This window comes from Lytechinus variegatus, chromosome 6 (assembly GCF_018143015.1).
Source record: "Lytechinus variegatus isolate NC3 chromosome 6, Lvar_3.0, whole genome shotgun sequence".
Lineage (NCBI taxonomy): Eukaryota > Metazoa > Echinodermata > Echinoidea > Temnopleuroida > Toxopneustidae > Lytechinus > Lytechinus variegatus.
In genome coordinates, this window is record NC_054745.1 from 31,501,468 (window position 1) to 31,525,455 (window position 23,988).

Consider the following 23,988-nt stretch of genomic DNA (forward strand, 5'->3'; position numbering starts at 1 on the left):
AGCAACTTTGCCTCTAGATCAATGTAAGGCTGAATGTCATTTCAAAGGGAATTTTTGATATTGTTATCTATGTTTAGTGTTTACATAAAGGCAGATTTGATGCCTCAAAGGAATTAATGTTGTTGTTATTGGATTTCTTGAGTTATATATGTATTTTTTTTTTCATTACATGGTCTCAATGTTTGTTTTCAAGATACTTTCTTGAACTAGTTGTGTTATAATTGTAAAGGTCTTGATGGTGTTCCATATAAGCTCTTTGTAAATTATGAGCAGCTTCACAGCGCATACCAGAAAAACAAACAAACAGAACTCTAAAGGTATTGTGCAGAAGCAATGGATCATATGATTTAAATAATGTTTTAAAAAGTAACATTTATCTTTTTTCAAATGATACGATAGGCTCACTTATTTATTCATGTATCTCTAAGCACTGAGCACTAAGATTTTGAAGAAAAAAAACAAAATCATTTGCTAAACTATCAGCTTTCCTACAAAATATTTTGTGAAAAAAAAAAATCTATAACAAAAACTTGTACTGAATCACTCAGTGCTAAAGCTAATATTTGAAAAATTATCTTTCGAATGGTATACAAATGACAACTGACACCTATTCATTGATTAGTATAGGGGTCTGGAAAAGGGTAACATCAAAGTCAATTGTGGGGTAAGACTTCCACACATAATCTTCATAGCTGTGTTAAAGCACCAAAGAGTGACGAATGCATCTTCCTTTTATTTATTTATTTTTTCACAAATACATTTTCAAAGCCATGGTACTTGGAGATGCATGCACCAATCTGTTTGCTTGATGTATCATTTAAAAAAGGATAAATCAAAATATATCTTGACAAAAATACATAGATTAGCCCATTGCTTCCAAAGAAGCCTTCTTTTTGGTGATCTAGCTGTTCTATTCTGGAACAGCAAATGAGCAGTATAGATGTATCTGGTTGCATATAAATACATAATAAAAAATAAACAAAGCCATATGATAGACCTACATGCGGTGCATGCTGTTCAGTTTAATATAACAAAATAGAACGCATTCTGTTATTGTTAATTATAGTGAACTGCTGAAAGTTTGCAGAGGATTAAAGAAAAGAAATATAATTTGTACATCACAGTACTCCCTGGTCGCATTTTGTGAAATTACAGTGACTGTTAATGATGATGATGATGGTGGTGGTGGTGTTGGTGATGATGATGATGATGATGTTTCAATTTGGATAACAATGATGACATTGATAATGGGTTTAATCAGGGAGGCGGGAGAGAATGCACAAAGTACTTCAGTTCAATTCAAAACAAATCAATTGAATTTTATGCAAAGGATGAAAATTGTATTACAGCCCATTTTCACATAAAAATACATAATGAATCATTGCACGTAATACATAAAACAAAATATGGAAAAAATGCATACATTGATTTTTTGAAATTGTTTAAAAGGCTTGAAAATATAATACAATTGTATTTGATGATAAAAGCTGCATACATAGTGTACAAAATGAAGGAGAGTGTGAATAGTAGAAAGGTAGATAATGATTCTTCTGCTTCTTTTTTCTTCTCTTTTTTTTCTTCCACTTCTTCGTTTTCTTTTTCTTCTGCTACTTCTTTCCGTTCTTCTTTTCTCCTCCTCCTCTTCCAGTCCTCTGTCTTCATCCTTATTGCGGGGGGATGCATTTTGCCCCCCCCCCCACATTCTTCATTGGAGGCAGTGCTTCTTCCCTCCTCCTTCCTTGTATATGGCTACAACTGTCAAATTACTACTCTGATATTTGACATAATCTTTTGCTCACGGAGTGCGACAAAAAAAAATGTTTAATGATCTTTTGAAAACCCTTCATCTTTTTCTTTCTTCGCACTTTTTTATAAAATATTTTTATTGTATCTTTTTAAGGGGGCACTTTTCAGTTGGGGAGGTTGTACTCTGCCCCCCCCCCCCTTCCAGCGCCTATGTTAGCAAAGATTTCTTTAATCAAGTTTTATTTTTTGCAAACATAAAGTATGCACTGCCGCTAGTTGGCGCTCTTTGAAATAACATAAACACACACGTAAGGACAATCTGCGTGACCTGACTTTTTTAACCGACCCTTGTCGGACAGGACTGAAAATAGGTTAGTGTCCAACAAGGGTAGGCAAAAGACACGGTGTCCCACATTGGTATTCCATACGCGTAAGTGTGTGAGGGTGGGTGTGTGTGTGGGGGGAGTGTGTGTGTATAGTAACTTAAGTGAACCCGATCCCCCAAAATGATGATAATAATAATAACAATCAAACAATTTAAAAAAGAAGTGCGCATAGTTTTCTTTTACTATTTTCCCCAAACCATATCAATAAAGCATAAACCATACTGACGACTGAACTTTGTACCTCCTTCTCTGGCGAAAAGTTTGATAATGAATATTGGTATAATCCATGGTTGGATAAGTAATAAAAGACCGCCAAATTCTATTTATTATACCAAATTGTTAAAGAATTGGTACGGTCTGCAAATTTACAAAAGATAATCACCGTTTTCATGTTTTTATAGACAAAATCTGATGGTGCACTGCGAGTAGTGCAATGATCAGTGTATTAACCACGATCAGTGGATGAGTTTATAACAAGCTGAATAGAATCAGACATCAAGTTGTCAACTCCACAGAGAAATAACACAACTATCTCCTTTATACACAAAAACCCACCACAAAGACACACTCTGAAACACATTACGGTGCGGTATAGGATAAACTTCCAGTAGTGTTGCCCCCGGAATTTCATGTATATACGGCTGTGCCACGTCTTTACCCTTAAGATAGGATGAAGCCCCCTCCCCCTCCAAAAAAAAGGAGAGGCTTTCAGGAGTAACAGTCAGAGTATTCTCAACTTCCAATAGATACAAGAATAGAACAATTATGATAGAAAGGGGCATTAAAACCCGTGATTTAAAAATGATGAAATATCTACAAAGGAGTCAGTTGACATCCCTATCCATGGAACCAACGTGTGAATACTTACGAGACTTATGAAAATAAAAGGCACAACCATTAAAAAAGTGAAAGAACGTGAAGTGAATTACATTAAATCAATTTGGAATTCTACAGCATGCTACCCCATCCCCGCCCCTTTTCCTCGCGTCTCTTTCGTAGCCTCGTCAAGCGACTGTGACGTCACGATATGCGTTTATGGGATAGCGCGTCCATTCTTGATCATCTGCACTTCGCGTCCCAGCTGGCAGGTGACGCAATAGCCACAGAAGGTCATACAAACACAATCGTTCATCAGGTTGCCCTGTATATAGGGAGATATAACCCGGTGAATAGTCGTTTTTATCGCACTCTTCTTGCGCGCATAAAATCAATAGAGGAATTCAATATAAAATTATTTCTGATTTTCTCCCTTCAACGGGTTTTTTTACTTTGAAAACCAATTCCAATCATAATCATACAATATAAAATACACTCATTTGCATACAAATTGGAGAGAAACGAATACATGTATGAACAACATATAATTCATCACAATCGTTAGCACAATGCTCATATATAGCTTTAGGTTATTGAAGTCATTGTATGAGGAATGCACATTTAGTACTATCTCATAAATTTGAAGAGTTAAACATTAAAGGACTCTTAATACTATTTCAAGACGAAGAGAAAAAAGGAAGAAAAAAAGAGAAGAACATGTTATAAAATCGTCCTGAATTTCCGTATTACCTTATGGAAGTTTAAACTTCCATAAATATATATATACTGAAACCTCGTATGAACATTTGATGTCATTTCTAGTCTTAAATGGTATTCATCATTGCAGGGAATCTTACGTTATGGAATTCCAAAGCCACAAACAATACCTACCGATTTTTGAAGCCTTTTGAAAGTTTAATTCAATATCAAATCAAAGATTAACACACCACGATAGTATTAATACGTAGTCATTGTATTGGATCATGATTCCCTTTAAAACCTCCCGGAAAATAAAAGAAAGCGAAACCAAAAACAAATGAAAGAAGACTAACATACACAACCACCGAAGAAAACACCGACAAAAATAAATAAACAAAAACCTACAAACCAAAAAGAGACACTGATATCATAAACATCAAAGCCACAGGTGTATTGATTTTTTTTTGAGAAGGCACCCCCAAATAAAAGTAAATTCACATAGATTGTGGTTATTGATAGTAAGGGGCGGGAGGAATTCTATTGCATAAATAAATATTTTTAATTATTCTCTTTGGATTTCTGCGTGTAAATTCTAAGAAAACAATTTTTAGAATAAGCTTGTAGTCAGACAGGTGAAACTATATTTTCACTTACCTACTTGTCCTCGCTCACACCCGAATTTCTTCATGCTCCTGTTGTAAATGCCCCCCCCCCGTAGGTTAGTCTTTTTTTTGTCTCGGGGCTACCAGTTTTCTTTTAAATGTAATTTGTTATATGTTTATGTTTCTTGATTTGTGTTTTCAATCCTGTAGAAACTTTGTACTTTGTGATTTTGGATGATTTATTTCAATAAAAACATTCATGATTTATTTTTTGTAATTTCACACGGGAAGTTAGCAAAGAGCTTGAATTCGAAGATAACTTACAGTGATGTTGTGGCGTGAACGTACAACTGCACGCATAGAGATGAGAGCGGACGGGATGCACATAGGCACGCAGCAGGACTCATCCATATCAGCGGCCAGCATGCATGGATAACAGGGCACAAATGTCGCACACAGACCTACAAAATATAACAGAGATCTCAAAGTCGTTAATCTTTTATCATCATGATTATTGATAAATCATATACTAGTGGGTTTTTTTTTCTCACCGTAGATAGCCTTAGCTGTGACGATATTACTACTTATTAATGAGATATTGACCTGTCCTTTTTACCATGCTAATTGTCCTTAGTAAGATGACCTTTGTTACAATTTTTATCGTCATTGTCATCATTATGGTAGGCCTAATTACAGACTACACGTCATGTACATTCACAAAAACGAATTGTAAAGCTAAAATAATTTGCGATAATCATTCAGTTCGTCAAATTGCTGATTGTGATCATTCTTGCGCTTATAATCAATGACAAGGTTTCTGGTGGGTGCTTCATAAAGCTGTTCGTAAGTTAAAAGCGACATTAAGAACGACTACTGATCCTTGTTGTGAATGGTATATTCATTGGCGATGGATCAACGCGTATAAGAAAGGTTTACGGGTCGTTCCTAAAGTCGCTCTTAACAGCTTTTATGAAAGAGGTGAGAAAAAAAACCCATGTAAAGAAATGTTACCTTATTCAAAGACTTCAAAATATGTGCTATTAAACGAAACTTTGGGGACTACAAAAATAACAAGTGGAACGCCTCTGGCAGTCTTGTCTGCATTACGCGATTCGGTATAGCAGCATTGCTTCCTCTGAAAAACACCTAATGAATAATTATTCACAGAAGAAACATTAATAAGATATTAAAATATTATGTCCATTGACGCAATATGACCTTTGACCATGATCATGTGACATAATAATTGTGCAAAACTATCATTCATACTTGATTACCCTTCAGACAAGTACCATAAACTTCCTAAGATGTGATGCCAATTCAACACATACTCCAAACACAGGCAGAGTTCATTGACCTTTAAATCACCTTTGACCTTGGCGTGTTCCTGAAGCACTAACAGGGTATTCAGGGATACACTGCTGCTCTTATGTCCAAATTTTATGAAATAAATCCATAGACTTTTAAAGTTATGATGACAATGCCACAAATATCCCCAAGATTACCAAAATTTGTTGACCTTAAATGGCCTTTGACCTTGGTCATGTGACCAGAAACTCGCACATCATATTTAGGGATACATGGTTGTTCTTATGTCCAAGTTTCATGAACTAGATTCATAAACTTTTAAAGTTATGATGACAATTCCTCAAATGACCCCAACATGGCCAAAGTTTGTTAACCTAAGTGACCTTTGTCCTTAATCATGTGATGCAAAACTCAGGCAGGATATTTAGTCATACACCATTACCCTTATGTCTAAGTTTTAGGAACTAGGTTCATACACTTTTAAAGGTATAACAACATTTCCAAAACTCAACCTTGGTTAAGATTTTGATATTGATTCATTGCCTACAAATGACCTTTGACCTTGATCATTTGACCTGAAACTCGGCCAGGATATCCAGTAATACGTCATGACCCTTATGTTCAAGTTTCATGAACTAGGTTTATATACTTTCTAAGTTATGATGACATTTCAAAAACTTTGAACCTTTGGAAAAAGCGGCGCCTATAATCTCGCTCTGCTATGCAGGCGAGACAAAAATCGTAGGAAGAGATTTTTTTTTTTTTGGGGGGGGGGATGAGATTGACTTTCACCAACGACTTACAAATGGTCATATCATCACAGCATCCGCACATATCCGTAGTCCAGTCACGTGGTGGCCCGCGAGGCATCATGGGATTGCCAGTCACTTGAGTCACCTAGTTTGACGTAACAATAAATTCATGATTGATAATTATTCATTTGTTATTGTTTATTCTATCATTCATGGTAGGCAAATTCAAATTCAAGTATTGATATTGATTTATTTACTTCCATTGGTGGTTTTAAAGAAGCAAATATTATTCCGTCCTTTTTTTGGAGGGGAAAAAGGGGGAGGGGAGGAATCATTAAAAAAAATGATTGAAAAACAAGGCCGAATTGAGTAACTTAATGAAGCTCTATGCTTCATGCTCAGGAAATAATAATAATAAATAATAATAATGAGACTTGTAAAGCGCCAAATCCACTCTGTAGAGTGCTCAAGGCGCATAAAGAGCTAAGAGTTAAATAGCAAAGTTTTTAGAAGATTTTTGAAAGTTTCGACAGAGGTACATTTTTTTATGTCTTCAGGAAGGCTATTCCACAAAGTGGGGCATGCAAAAGCAAATGATCTTTCCCCCCAAGTTTTTGAAACTTTCGGAATGACAAGTAAGCCAGAGGTGGATGAGCGCAAAGATCTGCCTGTTCTGTAGTGATTGGTAAATGAAAGACTGTATTGTGGTGCTGATCCACGAATACTATGAAAGGCAAGTAACAAAATCTTAAAGATAATCCGGTTTTTTATAGGGAGCCAGTGCAGCGAATATAAGATAGGGGTGATATGTGAGCGTTTACTTGACAAAGTGACAATGCGAGCGGCTGCATTCTGGAGCTTCTGAAGCTTATGTAACTGAGCCTGCGGTAAATTAAACAAAAGGGCTTTACAAAAATCAAGGCGGGAGGAAATCAAGGCATGTACAGTCTTTTCGGTCGCGGACTTAGATAAATATTTAAATCCTAGATTACGAAGATGATACCGAACCGATTTGCAGATATGTGAAATTTGGGAAGACATCGTCATGTGTGAATCAAAATTTACTCCAAGATTACGGCAAGTTTGAGACAAATGAATTGTGTGGCCAGAAAAAGAAAAGGAATTGACATCAATTTTGTTGAGCTGCACTATAGAGCCAAACAAAAGAAATTCACACTTATCTAAGTTTAGTTACAAGGAATGGGTTTGCATCCAGTCGTGAACATCAATCATACATAATTGAAGACGACGAATAGCAGTATCAGCTGATTTTGATTGATTGATTGGATTATTTATTTCAACACTCACTGAAAATCGCAGCCAAAGGCTGTATTACATTCAGTTGACATATGGTTTATATACAGACATTTTAAAAATATACAAATTGGAACAAAATAGCCAAATTTTAAAATTGTTCTACAAAATAATTATACATATATGAAATAAATTGAAATACTCAGCATATGAGAAGAAAGCCTCAGAGAAAGAATAAAGTACATAGGAAAACATGTTAGAACGAAAGACGGAATGAAAAAGAGGAAGACAGGGAGACAGGAACAAAGTTAATAAGTTTGGGTATTTAACAAACATGGAAAAAAAAACCCATCGGTAATAGTATTTATAATGCAACAAATGGAAAACAGAGGAAGAAACAAATTATATTGGAATACGTGTTTTAAGCCAGTGCAACTAACGTAATTCGGAAAATTTCAACGATAACGAAAAATAACATCTTGAAGTATGAAATTATCCAGGTAGGTATGATTTGTCATAAAGAAATTATTTTTTTTCCATAAAGGGCTATTTGGATTTAAAAAAGAGGTGCCTGAGTTGTTTACTTAATAAAGCATATAGAGAACAGAGTTCTTGGGTTCTTTAAAATAAGTGTTTGTATTTACCTATGTATAAATCAAAATAAACAAAATATGACTATCAAATGTACGTTACAATAGACAAAATCGGGAACATCCAGTTGACATAGTGGAAACATTAAGTTGGGTGTGGAAAATGATTAAAGATTATTCAATAGTTTAACAAGATATGGGATTGCACTGTCTCTTAATCTGTTTGTCCTGAATTTGGGTAGTGTGTATGGTCTAGAATGCCTTGTTGATCGAATATTCGAGTCTCTGGTTGGCAAGAGATGGCAGAAATGGGATGTTGGCTTCACCAGGTCCTTCGCGAATGAGAGAGACAATGCCTTACGTCGATCAGCAAGCGAAGGCAGTTTGAGAACAAAAAGTGCCTGCTCGTAAGATATATAGCTTTCACCTAATACAACTCGCAGGGCTCGCTTTTGTATCGACTCCAGTTTTCTTGCTTCCTCCTTGGTAATCCCGGCATTCCAAACGGGGGCCGCGTACTCTGTGACTGGTCTGACATAGCAGGTGTATATGGTGAGAAGATCAGAGGGTGGGAGGGCAAACTTCTTCAGGAGACGTAGCATGTAGAGTTTGCGGTTGGCACTTTTGAGAATTTCAGATATGTGTGTACTCCATTTTAGGTTACTTTGAATGTGCACACCCAAGAGCTTGACACATTCAGCCTGATGGAGTAATTCGTTTCCGACTCTGACTAATGGGGAAGGTGTTGGATTCCTTGTAAAACAAAACTCAACGGTTTGACATTTCTTTGGATTAAGGTTCATTTTGTTTGTGTGAGACCATTCACAGAGACGGTCGACTGCCGCTTGGATAGCAGGTTCTTGCTCTTTACCACGACACTCTATCAGTGACAGATCATCAACATACTTGTATACACAGACATTGGGAGAAATAGGCTCAAGATTATTACATGCATCGTTAATCATGGCCAGGAAAATAATCGGGCCTAGTTTGGTCCCCTGGGGGACACCTCCATTTGTTGAAGTCCAGTCAGAGAGTTGACGTCTATAGCGAACACGTTGTTGTCTGTTGCTGAGAAAATCACCAATCAGCTCCACTATACAAGGGCGAACATTCAGTTCAAGCAATTTACGAATTGCAAGACCATGATCCACGTGGTCGAAGGCCTTTGCAAAATCTGTCAGGACAAGGGTGGATGACGACTTCGGCTTATCTGCATTAGTGTAGATTTCATGCAAGAGACTGATGAGGCAGTGCGAAGTTGACATGCCACGTCGATTTCCAAACTGATGTCGATCAATGAAAGGCTTCATATCCTCAAGTGTCCACTTAGCTAGAAAACTCTCAGCCACTTTTGCAAAATGATCAGTGAGAGAAATTGGCCTGATGCTGTCTAATGTAAGTAGGTGACGATTTCGGCACCGGTGTGATTGTGGCTTTCTTCCATACATCAGGGAATGTTCCACAAGAAAACGAACTGTTGATGATTGAGCAAATAGGCATGCTAAGTTCATAAGCGAATTTCTTGATGATGCGGGCATTTACTCCATCGGGTCCACCAGCTCGTGATTGATTTATCGCTTTTAGTTGCCTATAAACCTCCCATGGCTGTACAAGTGGTAGAGGGTGACGAGATGGTAAGTAGGAGGGTAGCAGTCGACGATCAAGAGGTTGCGGGTCAGCAGAATAGGAGGCAAAACATCCATTGATGCGCTGAGCAATCTCAAACTCATTGTCAGGTTCAACATCAGGTACAGTTATTGTTATTGGCTGGGGGTCATTTGACGTCATTTTACGGATCCCACGGTACCAGCAAGCCGGATCCTCCCTTTTCAAGTTCTGAATTCTATTTGAATAGAAAGACCGTTTTGCATCTTTAATTGCTCGTGAAAGCTGGTTTTTGTAGCGAGCAAAAGCGACCTTGTCCCCCTTCTTAAATGCTTTTTGTCTAGCATTTATTAGTGTTTTGATGTATGGTGTCATCCAGCATTTATCTGTGGGGTGGAGCTTAACTTTACGAAGAGGAAAGTATTTTTCCATGGCCGAATGCAGTGTAGCGTAGAATTGGGTGCACTGTTCAGAAACACAATCTTGGTTATAAACCTCGTCCCAATTATGATTAAGGATCCATTGTCCAAATGCCCTCACATCGCTATCTTTCATTGGGCGTGATGTTCTTACGGATAGCTTATTTGTGTTGGGAACAAATTCATTGAAAGTCCAGTAAACGCTTGAGTGATCGCTTCGACCAAGAGGTGCGAGGATGTTCGGTTCATTGTATCTGCTATGTAAATTGGTAATGATCTTGTCCAGCGTCCGTTCACCTCTGGTTGGCTTGTTAACGACTTGGCGAAATTTGGCGTCACAAAGAAAGGGATTCAAGTCAAGCAAGTTAAAATCCCCCAAGAAAACGATACCTGCTTCTGGATGCTTTGTCATAATCTGATCTACTGCGAATTGCATATGTTCAATCAATTGAGTAGCAACTTCATTGTCTGGTTGTGGATAGTAGATCACTGCCACAAAGAGAGACGAAATACCTCGAGGTAAACGACGAGGTCGGCATTGAGTCCATATGACCTCAAGATGATCAGGGGGTTGAAATAAAGAGACAGGCTTAGGTTTGAGCTCTGGTTTCATATAACAGACCACCCCTCCTCCCGACCTATTACATCTAGGTTTTGGAAATGTCATAAAGCCTGGCAATGAAATGTACTCCAAGGGTGTATCTATCTTAAACCATGTCTCAGTGACGGCAATTATGTCGACATCAAGAATAGAAACAGTAGCATGCAATTCATCAAGTTTATGTTGTAAGGACTGGGCATTGCAAAGATAAAATGATGGTAAATGTGTTCCTAATTTACTGGTCCTATTAATATTAGCTAGATACCTTGGTCGTAGTTCGTAGCGTTTAGGGAATGGACGATTTCCAATAACAGTGCATATAGGACGTCGAACTCGACGACCTCCACGACATCCACGCTTACGTTTTCTTATCCTTGATATTCCTAATTCTTGGATTGTCGTTAGAATATCTTCATGAATAGGAACATTATTTGAGCGTAAGTGATATAATTCATCAGTACTATACATGTATACTGGCCTCCTGGGTACGTTATAGTCATGTTCAGTAAATAACAGCGGGGGTCGTTGGCCTTCCGAGCCGGCTACACTGGCGGGAGAGTTCAAAGGTACTATACAGTGAGCGATATGAGCAAGGTGAAAAATTAGACACAAACGAACTTGCATCGAAAGATCCATGTTTGCCCAAAGTAATACAAGACGTTAACAAAATATCACTCAAAACGTTAGAAAATTGTATAGTCACACAATTGCAGCTCAGTAAAAGACACAGTCATGATCCAAAACTATGAAATTAAAGGATGAAAACAGAACTCGAAGTGAGGTAAATGTCGCTGTTGAAGCGCCACAAACGCTGCTTGCTGAGTTGAGTCAAAAGAAATAATAAGTTGAATGTCGTCAGCGTAAATATGGTAGTCAATTCCGTGATGGAGCATCACTTGCCGCAATCCAATCATGTAAATTGAGAAAAGCGTCGGTCCGCCCACAGAGCCCTGCGGTACGCCATGGGTCAGAGGTGAAGCAGCTGATTGACAGCCATTTATAGATACAATCTGCGAATGGGAAGAACGATAGGATTCAAACCACTTGAATGCTTCACCTCTGACACCAAACGAACTTAAAATATTCAGCATAATAGTATGGTTTACTGTGTCGAAGGCGGAGGATAGATCGAGTAAGAGTAAAGCAGTCACACGCCCTCGGTCCATCTCTTGGAGGATATGATTTGAGGTGCTCACAAGAAGGGTTTCCACACTGTGGTGGGGTCTGTAAGCAGATTGAAATGGGTCGAACAGATTATTATCGAGAAAGTATTCAGCAAGACGAGAGAAAGCAACCCTTTCAAGGACTTTGAAGAGGAAGGGTAAGTTAGAAACCGGCCGGTAATTTTGGAGAGAATCGGGACCAAGAGAGGGTTTCTTTAACAGTGGTGTAACATGAGCGCATTTCAGAGAGGACGGGACATGCGACTGCTCTAAACTTAAGTTAACAAGGTAAGATAGAATAGGAGCGAACGTGGATGAACAATCCTTTAGTAACTTAGCAGGTATAGGATCCAATTGACATGACAAGTGATGTCAGAGCTGTACCACGGACAGTCCACATGGCTCTACCTTTCTAGTCCTTGGTGGGGCGTGAATGTTGAGAAGCTTCTCAAGCTCACTGTTGTAGCGAAGAACAGCGGTATCAACGTTGTCTGTAGAAGAAAGGGTGATGCTGCTATCAGCCACACTCTGGGCAAAAGTTGCTCTATCTATGTCTCGGATGTTGCGGGAGATAAATGTTGATCGAGTCCGACTGGGCTTGCTGAAACCAATCCTCCAAACAACTGCAGAGTGATCTGAGATGCCCGGAAGAACATTCGGTTTAGAACATAGAGATCGGTCATTTGAATCCCGCACTATTACAACATCAAGTAGGTGGCCTTTATCGTGGGTTGGAGAACTGACAAGCTGAGACATGGTGTGGCTACTGAGAAGTGTGTCAAAATTTTGCGTGTAAGATGAAGAGGCATTGTCGAGATGTATGTTCAAATCGCCGGTGATAATCAGTGGAGTAGGTCTGTACATGCTGCCGTCGAGAAAGTCTGAAAATTCTTCCAAAAATCTGGAAAAGCTCTGACCACTCGGTGGCCTGTAGATTACAGCGACGTCGATGCAACCGGAGTCACTGGAGAAGGTGCCACACATACATTCAAAACTGTCGTACTTATACGTAGGTTTAATGGTAACTTTTAGATTATCCTTATAGAGGAAGGCCACTCCGCCACCGCGCCCGGAGGCTCTAGGACAATGTTCGAATCTATAAGAACTTGGGCGAAGATCAGCTATTACTGCATCATCATCAGACGCTATCGTCATGTGATAAAACATTTCTATTCTTATCAAGGAAGTTGTAATGTAGGTGATTTTCTTCGTGTCTGCCCGAGTGCATGTTTGTGTGTGTAAAATATGCAGGTGTTTGTTACATTTATACCTTGGTCACATTTGCTCTACGGCGGCCGTAAGGCGAGTCGAAAACAGCCGTTTCAACATTTCTGTACCAGCTACACATAGGTGATTTGAATTAAAATCAATAAAACGACTGCTTTCGACTCGCCGTACGGCCGCCCTAGAGCAATTGTGACCAAGGTATTAATGAGGTGTGTGTGTTTACGTGGAGGTGCCGTGGTCGAGTGGTCTAAGGCGTGTGCCTACATTGTGACACAGAGTGGGGTTCGATCCCCTGCCAAGGGACCTATGCCCTTGAACAAGACATTGTGCTCTTTAACCCTAAATTTGAAATAAATGGACATATTCAAAGTATATAGCAGTGTGTGTTAGGGTGTGTGTGCGTGCGTGTGTGTGTGTGTAGTTATTGGGAAAAATGACCATGTATTATGTTTGTGTGGGTGTGGATGTGGGTTTGTGTGGCTCTGTGAATTCATGAAGGTACTTAAATGAGTTCCATGATATTAGCTCCGGGGACGATCGCTCCACTCACTGATTGAATAACCAACTTCAAGACTTGGTTTTACACCTACATGTATCCTAAAACTAAACCTAGCATAAAACGCTATTGCAACCCTAACTCTAACACTACAGCCCGGAGCAATTATTGCAGGAGCAAATGTCGTTTGATGTAGGTAGGTGTGTGTGCATTCTCGTTCGGAGGAAATGTTTCGAAGATAGGGAGCACATTATGCCTGTGTTAGGTTGATAATGAAGAATCAGGGCCCGGTCTTACAGAGTGTTACGATCGATCCGATCAACCGCAATTATGGAAATCCACCAGCGTCATAATTTTTTCTCCAGCAAATGTTCACAATGTCCTTCGTAAACAATGGGAAGCACACAGAATTTTCAAGAAAATAATGATCGTATGAATATACATCACATCACAACTAGAAAACATTTTGAACTTTTGTCCATATGGTTGATGGGATCAATCGCAACTCATTCTAAGACGCAGCCCGGGGCCCGTCTTACAAAGAGTTATGATTGATCCAATCAATCGTAATCTATGGAAATCCATCAGTGCTATAATTTTTTTCTACAAAAAATTTCCAAAATGTCCTTTGTGTACAAAGGAGAACGCACCAAATTGTCAAGAAATCAATGAATTCATGGATGTACATTCATATCTGTTTCTGTTTGTGGCAACTCCCGTAGGAACTCGGCAGGACAGCATTTTTTGCTGGTAAATGCCAAGCTGGTATATAACCAATTACCTTGGAAACATTTTACGTCTAGGTTAATCAGCCATAGTGGCTGACATTATAGACGACAGATATCACTCTTGGGCCTTTTTATCAAAGAAAATCTAGAAAATATTTTGAACATGCATTTTATATGATCACCTTGCTGGCTTTTCATAGTTGCAATTGATCGGATCAATCGTAACTCATTCTAAGACGCGGCCCTGCGTGTTTAGGTATAAATTTGTAACAATACGCAATCTTTGAAGAAGTTGTTAAAAAAACATCTTGGGAGGCATTTGTGCAGATTAGTGAGGGAAAACGGATGTCTAGGTGTGTGTGGGTGAGTATGTGTTTAACCTTGTAGGTGACACGACGTTTGCTCCGCTCCGGCCTTTACTTCGTCTACGGGGGTTAGGGTTGCAATATGGTTTTATGTCAGGTTTAGGATAGGGTATACACTAAGAAATGTTTGAACCCTAATGAAGCACTTGTACCAACCTTCAGTGGCAAAAGGTGAAAAATGCACCTTTTATCATTAAATGCACCAAGAAATGCTTGCTCGAACCCTAGTAGGTGCAAATAAGAACCTGTTAAGGTGCATAGTACTTGAAATTAAAAAGGGTTCAAATTTGAACCTTTATTAAATTGTTCAATTTCGCACCCTATATCGGGTATAAATCCACCCTCAAATGAGCATAATCACACTCATTAGTAGTCCAGGATAGAAGAGGCGTAACCTTGTTTTTTTTTAAATATACAATATTTTTTTAAGGTTTCTTGACAATACGAGGGTGCTGATTACGAATCTGAATGATGCCACTCGTGTAACCTTGAGCATTTTCCGCAACTTGGCAAAATCCAATATGGCCGCCAAAATATGCAAATTACCCATAAAAATCCTAAAATTGTCCGCACATTTGCTGCAAAATGCATGAAATTGTGTGGCAGGAGTAAGATACCCTCTGAAAAATTAATTTTTGACAAAATATTTATTTTCCTCATATTCAAAATGGCCGCCAAAGTCCATTGTATACTCTATTATGTACAATATAAAGAGGGAAAACTAGCTTTCGCAAAAGTGAGCATTAAACTGCAAAAAATCGCGATGTATGAACGAAATGATATATGAAAATCATTATTACTAACGAGATATATCATTTATTATATCATAAATGGGAAGATTTCTGTATTTTGATATCTAAAATGGCCGCCACTGGCCCAAACAGTATTGCGTACAATGGCGATGGGGGCAAAAAAAATCACAAGAGTGATCACTAAAATGCATATTATTAAGATTACACGAGTGGAATACTGACTAAAAACATAAATGTTTACGAAATATATCATTAATATGCCATGTATTGTGATGAATGTTGTATTTTGATTTTCAAAATGGCTGCCAAAGGGCCTAAAAGTATTATGCACACAATGAGAAAGAGGGGCAAAGAAATCACAAGAGTGATCACTAAAATGCATATATATATGTGATAAATTGATAGGATACTGTTTAAAAACATATTTTTTAACGAAATATATCATTCAGGTTTAAAGTTTGTGTTAAATACTGTAGTTTTACTTTCAAAACGGCCGCCATAGACATTAACAGTATTATGCACAATGCAAAGTGAGTAGAATGAGTAGAATATTGTCCGAAAGCATAATTTATATTAAGAGATATAATTTATTCTGCCAGTTAGGTGATGAATACTGTTATTGGAAAGTCAAAATGGCCGATACAGGCCCTTATGATATTATGCACAATGTTAATGGGAACAAATTATTTCAACAGAATCTGGCTTTGCTTGGCCGAATGGTATGTATGAGTGAAATATCGTCTGAAAACACGATTTGTAACGAAATATATCATCTCTTATGTAATTTAGGTGATAAATACTGTATTTCAACATTCAAAATGGCTGCCATATGGCCTTTTTGTGAACATTATTTGTCTACACTCAAATTGTGTATTATACGATAAGGGCCTATGGTGGCCATTTTCAATTTAAAAATGCAGTGTTTATCACCTTAAATACACGACATTATGATATATATTGTTAGAAACCATGGTTTTAGACAACATTTTACTCTTGCATCAGAATTCATAATTATTGGCAATATTTAGAGTCAAACAAAGCCAAATTATGTCAAAAATATATGTCCAATGTTACAATGTACATAATACTTTCAGGACCTATGGCAGCCATTTTGGATTTCAAAGTACAGCATTTATTACCTCCACAACCATTACAACCAATATGTGATGTATTTAGTTAGTAATCATGTTTAAGACAATATTTCCACTTTTAATATCACAGTCATATGCATTTTATGATTCTCACTCTTGTGAAAATTAGTTTCTCCATTCGCATTGTACATAATAAATATAGGGATTATGGCGGCAATTTTGAATGTCAAAATACAGCATTTATCACATAAATGGCATATCAACAATGATGTTTTTAGTCAGTATTCCACTAGTTTATCTTAATTATATGCATTTTAGTGCTCACTCTTGTCACTTTTTTTGCCCCGGCCATTGCCCTTGTACATAATACACTTTATGCCACTGGTCGCCATTTTGAATGTTGAAATACAGTATTTATCACCTAAATTACATAACATTATGATATATTTTGTTATAAATCATGTTTTCACACGATATTTTACTCATACATCACCATCTAGCCGGCTCAGTGTAAAAATGGCAGAGGTAATAATGGAAGAGGTAAAAATGGCAGAGGTAATAATGGCAGAGGTAAAAATGGCAGAGATCAAAATGGCAGAGGTAATAATGGCAGAGGTAAAATTGGCAGAGGTAATAATGGCAGAGGTAAAAATGGCAGAGGTAATAATGGCAGGGGTAAAAGTGGCAGAGGTAAAAATGGCAGAGGTAATAATGGCAGAGGTAAAAAGGCAGAGGTCATAATGGGAAAGGTAAAAATGACAGCTCTAGGTAAAATATGGCCAGCCTCAAACCCCGATGCAATGAATTGTCAAAAAGCCCCCGCATGTACTTAGATTAAATTAGAAATGCATGTCACGGTTAGGCATTTCATCATATCATTATGTCTTTATTGGCCTAACAATGCTATTTACGAATTCGTTTGAGGTGTACCGTGAAGGCTTTTAAAAAAAATCAAACGACAAATATTTTTTCATTCAATTCATCAGGAGCAAAATGAAACTGCACTATTCTCATTCATCATTTTATAACATTACTTTTTGTCTAGCTGTTTTTTTATGTCTAAAGTTTTGCCAGGTTTACCGTTACAAAAAGGAGGAAGAGTAGACATAAGACAGGTGGAGAGACAGAGAGGGTTAGGGGTGGGAAAAGAACATAGCGGGAAAAGCTTAGACCTTGAAATTGTCACGAATGATTGTGGTTGAATATTATTAATATGATTTTTTTTCTTCTGTAAAACCTGTTTTTTAAATTATTTTTCTTCTGTAGAATCTACTGTTTTTTCTAATAGTGTACCTCGGTCACTTTACCTCTGATATTGTCATGTCTTCCATTTTTACCTCCTGTCATTTATGCCTCTGCTCTTTTATATCTGCTGTTCTTACCTCTGCCATTTTTACCTCTGCCATTATTACCTCTGCCATTTTTACCTCTGCCATTTTTACCTCTGCCATTATTACCTCTGCCATTATTACCTCTGCCATTTTTACCTCTGCCATTTTTACCTCTGCCATTTTTTACCTCTGCCATTATTACCTCTGCCATTTTTACTTCTGCCATTTACCTCAGTATCTACCATTTTTACCTCTGCCATTATTACCTCTGCCATTTTTACCTGGCACCATCTGGCCAAGCAAAGCCAAATTCTGCTGAAATAATTTGTTCCCATTTACATTGTGCATAATATCGTAATGCCCTGTAGCCCCTGTAGCGGCCATTTTCACTTTCCAATAACAGTATTTATCACCTAACTGGCAGAATAAATGATATCTCTTAACTGCTTAATAGAAATTATGCTTTCAGACAATATTTTACTCATAGATCACTAATACCTGCATTTATGGTGCTCACTCCTGTGAATATTGGTTTCCCACTTTGCATTGTGCATAATACTGTTAATGTCTCTGGCGGTCATTTTGAAAGTAAAAATACAATATTTAACACACACTTTAAACCTGAATGATTTTTAAACAGTATCTCATTAATTTATCACATATATGCATTTTAGTGATTACACTTGTGATTTCTTTGCCCCACTTTTTCATTGTGGATAAATACTTTTAGGGCCTTTGGCAGCCATTTTGAATATCAAAATACAGCATTCATCACATACATGACATATTAATAATATATTTCGTTAACAATTATGTTTTTAGTCAATATTCCACTCGTTTAATCTTAATAATATGCATTTCTGTGATCACTCTTGTGAATTTTTTTCGGCCCCCATTACCATTGTACGCAATACTGTTTGGGCCAGTGGCTGCCATTTTAGATAAAAAATACAGAAATGTTCCCATTTATGACATAATAAATGATATATCTCGTTAGTAATGATGATTTGCATATATTAGTTCATACATCGCAATTTTTTGCGGTTTAGTGCTCATTTTTGTGAAAATTGGTTTTCCCTATTTATATAGGCCTATATTGAACATAATAGAGTATACAATGGACTATGGCGGCCATTTTGAATATCAGGAAAATAAATATTTTGTCAACAATTATTTTTTTAAGAGTGTATTTTACTCCTGCCACACGCTTTCATGCATTCCATAGCCAATGTGCGGACAATTTTAGGATTTTCATGGGTAATTTGCATATTTTGGCGGCCATATTGGATTTTGCCAATTTGCAGAAAATACTCAAGGTTACACGAGTGGCATCATCCAGATTCGTAATCAGCACCCTCGAATTGACAAGAAACCATTAAAAAATAATGTATATATAAAAAAACAAGGTTTGGTCAAGTTTCTATCATGTCTATGGGGCCTAGTATCCTTCAGGTGCAGCTATTGTACCAACCCGGAGGGTTCAAATTTGATCCCCCGATTTCTTAGTGTGTATATAGCGTTAGATCCAGGGTTGAAGTGTGTGGAATTTACAGCGGAGCAATCGTCGCCGGAGCAAATGTCATGAACTAATTCGTAAAGATATATCAAGGTTATTGAAGTATATTACAGTGTGTCATTTTATTTAGTTTTGTGTTGTTCTGTGTGTCATCTTGTTCATTTTAATCTGTTCAGTAAGTCTCAGTAGGCAAATAGCAATCATTACGTCTCTCCCCACTCTCTCTTTCTCATCTTTTCTCTTACTTTAGCCTCAGGGAGGTTCACATAATACAAGCTATGCTTTTGAGTGAATCTCCTATTTTCAAAGATACTTTTTTTCGACTTAGATTATATGTTATAATTTGTCTCCAAAATGTAACACATTTTGTAGATATCTTTATATGTTAATTATCGTTGATGTTGTTGAATATAATTATAATTACAATAATTTGTATCTTAACTATTAATGATTTGTATCATTATTCATGTTTTTTCTGTTGGAAATAAATCTGAATCTGAATTCCTATGCTCCCTTGATTTCCCCTATCAGGGGTTCGTTGCAGAAAGAGTTGCGCTTAAAAGGCGATCCCCAAAATCAATCGCAGGTCCCAAATGCACGCTGTTGATTGGTTGAAAATCAAGTTAGGCCTGATTTTTAGAGTTGCGATTGATTGTAACTCTTTCTGCAACGGGCACCAGGGGAGTGTTTCGTGAAAGGACTTGTCGGGCGTTTCATCCGACAAATCCTGTTCTATCCGACAGTTACCATTAGTAACAGTGCCCTTCAGCCAATAGGGATCTAGGAAAGCTGTCAGACCTGACAATTTGTCGGACAAAAATGTAGATGAACGCTTCCGCAACCTCGCAATAACCAATCCTGACGTTGTCACAGGCCACTTTATTTTGGAGCGAATTCCCTTTGTTGTTTTTTCTGACCAATGTCCCTTAATTTTTGAGTGAAAACCTTCCTTTTAAATTTATCAATTTTTTTTTGCCATTCCCTCTTTAAAAATCGCTCTTAGGCCCCTGTATCTCATCGAGATTTTAGAAATTACGACAAAGCACATAATTACCTCTGGTAACGATTACTTACATCAATGGAAATGAAAGTTCGACACATGCACATTCTCTTTTCATTGCTCTTTTCATACTCTTAATTGCTCCATGTATTGGCCTATTATTAAATGGCTATCGTGTACCGCGCTGCTTTGCAAATTAAATCTTAAAGGGAAAGTCTACCCTGACAAAAAAAAATTCAATGCCAAAGTAACAGTAGAATTGCGACGTCATCGTGCAGGAAACAAAATAATGAAATGTAATTTTCTCAAGCAATTGACAATAGTTTTTTATTCAACTTTATTTCAACAGACATATAATTTCACAATGGAATTATCACGACATGAACAATTATGAAATCAAAATTTATTCATTACATAACAAATGGGATAGCTGCTCATATTTGACGTCACAAATCATAAACTTAAAACTATGATAATTGTGTGTTAGTTTTTTATTGATTTTCGTCACAACCTTCACCAATATTTTATTCCCTTTTTTCTGGTACTTGTACAACAGACCTTTTTTCGGGTTATCTTCCCCTTTTATTACTTCTTTTGATAGAATTGGAACTAACTGTCAACATATCACGTTTGCCGTACAGCATAGGGTTCTTGCCATAAGCCCATGTGCATCCTTCATTGTCTCGATTCATATAACTTTCCTTTAAAACAATTCAAGATATAAAAAAGAAATCGCGTATAATGAATCACATGGGTATTTTATGTTCATTGAAGAAGTGAACTTGAATTTTTCCTGAAAAAAATGTTGTTGTACGGATGCCGCAAGACTCGTGAATATTATGAGTTACCATTCTAGTGAGCATCCCTCTTGATACCAGGGGCCCGTCTTACATAGCGTTACGATTAATCCGATCAATCGCAACTATGGACGGCCAGCAACGTCAAAATCTGTTATGCACGTTTGTTCAAAATATTTTCTAGCTGTGATGCATATTCACGCGTTCACTGTTCTCTTGAATATTTTTACTGCACCCTTCTTTGCATACAAAGGACATTGTGCAAAGTTTTCGTAGAAAAAAAGTTATGACACTGATGGATTGATTGGATCAATCGTAATTCTTTGTAAGAGGGGGCCCTAGACGCACAATAGCTCAGTTGGTAGGGCGAGGGTTCAATACCCACTTTGTGCTAGTACCCTTTGGTTAGGCATTAATCCTAATTACCGGGTCCCCCAGAGAGTATGTAGGCTGTCGGTCCTGTAGTTGCTTACGTACATGTACAAGCATCCACGCCTTCTTAGCAATCAGGTAAAAACTACCACCACCACACAAAAAAAATATCACCACCACTAGAACTTTGAAAAAGTTTAGGACTTAAAGTACAAGTAATCAGCACCCTCGAATTGACAAGAAACCATTAAAAAATAATGTATATATAAAAAACAAGGTTTGGTCAAGTTTCTATCATGTCTATGGGGCCTAGTATCCTTCAGGTGCAGCTATTGTACCAACCCGGAGGGTTCAAATTTGATCCCCCGATTTCTTAGTGGGTATATAGCGTTAGATCCAGGGTTGAAGTGTGTGGAATTTACAGCGGAGCAATCGTCGCCGGAGCAAATGTCATGAACTAATTCGTAAAGATATATCAAGGTTATTGAAGTATATTACAGTGTGTCATTTTTTGTTGTTCTGTGTGTCATCTTGTTCATTTTAATCTGTTCAGTAAGTCTCCGTAGGCAAATAGCAATCATTACGTCTCTCCCCACTCTCTCTTTCTCATCTTTTCTCTTACTTTAGCCTCAGGGAGGTTCACATAATACAAGCTATGCTTTTGAGTGAATCTCCTATTTTCAAAGATACTTTTTTTCGACTTAGATTATATGTTATAATTTGTCTCCAAAATGTAACACATTTTGTAGATATCTTTATATGTTAATTATCGTTGATGTTGTTGAATATAATTATAATTACAATGATTTGTATCTTAACTATTAATGATTTGTATCATTATTCATGTTTTTTCTGTTGGAAATAAATCTGAATCTGAATTCCTATGCTCCCTTGATTTCCCCTATCAGGGGTCCGTTGCAGAAAGAGTTGCGTTTAAAAGGTGATCCCCAAAATCAATCGCAGGTCCCAAATGCACGCTGTTGATTGGTTGAAAATCAAGTTAGCCCTGATTTTTAGAGTTGCGATTGATTGTAACTCTTTCTGCAACGGGCACCAGGGGAGTGTTTCGTGAAAGGACTTGTCGGGCGTTTCATCCGACAAATCCTGTTCTATCCGACAGTTACCATTAGTAACAGTGCCCTTCAGCCAATAGGGATCTAGGAAAGCTGTCAGACCTGACAATTTGTCGGACAAAAATGTAGATGAACGCTTCCGCAACCTCGCAATAACCAATCCTGACGTTGTCAAAGGCCACTTTATTTTGGAACGAATTCCCCTTGTTGTTTTTTCTGACCAATGTCCCCTTAATTTTTCAGTGAAAACCTTCCTTTTAAATTTATCAATTTTTTTTTTGCCATTCCCTCTTTAAAAATCGCTCTTAGGCCCCTGTATCTCATCGAGATTTTAGAAATTACGACAAAGCACATAATTACTCTGGTAACGATTACTTACATCAATGGAAATGAAAGTTCGACACATGCACATTCTCTTTTCATTGCTCTTTTCATACTCTTAATTGCTCCATGTATTGGCCCATTATTAAATGGCTATCGTGTACCGCGCTGCTTTGCAAATTAAATCTTAAAGGGAAAGTCTACCCTGGCAAAAAAAAATTCATTGCCAAAGTAACAGTAGAATTGCGACGTCATCGTGCAGGAAACAAAATAATGAAATGTAATTTTCTCAAGCAATTGACAATAGTTTTTTATTCAACTTTATTTCAACAGACATATAATTTCACAATGGAATTATCACGACATGAACAATTATGAAATCAAAATTTATTCATTACATAACAAATGGGATAGCTGCTCATATTTGACGTCACAAATCATAAACTTAAAACTATGATAATTGTGTGTTAGTTTTTTATTGATTTTCGTCACAACCTTCACCAATATTTTATTCCCTTTTTTCTGGTACTTGTACAACAGACCTTTTTTCGGGTTATCTTCCCCTTTTATTACTTCTTTTGATAGAATTGGAACTAACTGTCAACATATCACGTTTGCCGTACAGCATAGGGTTCTTGCCATAAGCCCATGTGCATCCTTCATTGTCTCGATTCATATAACTTTCCTTTAAAACAATTCAAGATATAAAAAAGAAATCGCGTATAATGAATCACATGGGTATTTCATGTTCATTGAAGAAGTGAACTTGAATTTTTCCTGAAAATGTTGTTGTACGGATGCCGCAAGACTCGTGAATATTTTGAGTTACCATTCTAGTGAGCATCCCTCTTGATACCAGGGGCCCGTCTTACATAGCGTTACGATTAATCCGAACAATCGCAACTATGGACGGCCAGCAACGTCAAAATCTGTTATGCACGTTTGTTCAAAATATTTTCTAGCTGTGATGCATAT

The 23,988-nt window shown here is 37.4% G+C and overlaps 1 protein-coding gene across 1 annotated transcript in view; it reads right to left on the reverse strand.

The window, feature by feature from the left end:
- Window positions 1-1,435: 1,435 nt before the first annotated feature.
- The window catches only part of LOC121417367 (cornifelin homolog), a 34,787-nt gene continuing 12,234 nt past the window's right edge, over window positions 1,436-23,988 (reverse strand). Inside the window, exons 3-5 of the mRNA XM_041611052.1 lie at window positions 6,361-6,454; window positions 4,574-4,710; window positions 1,436-3,273 (exon numbers count right to left, since the gene is read on the reverse strand). Coding sequence (XP_041466986.1) covers window positions 3,166-3,273; window positions 4,574-4,710; window positions 6,361-6,454 — 339 coding nt within the window. The 3' untranslated portion in view covers window positions 1,436-3,165. The remainder of the gene's footprint in view (window positions 3,274-4,573; window positions 4,711-6,360; window positions 6,455-23,988) is intronic.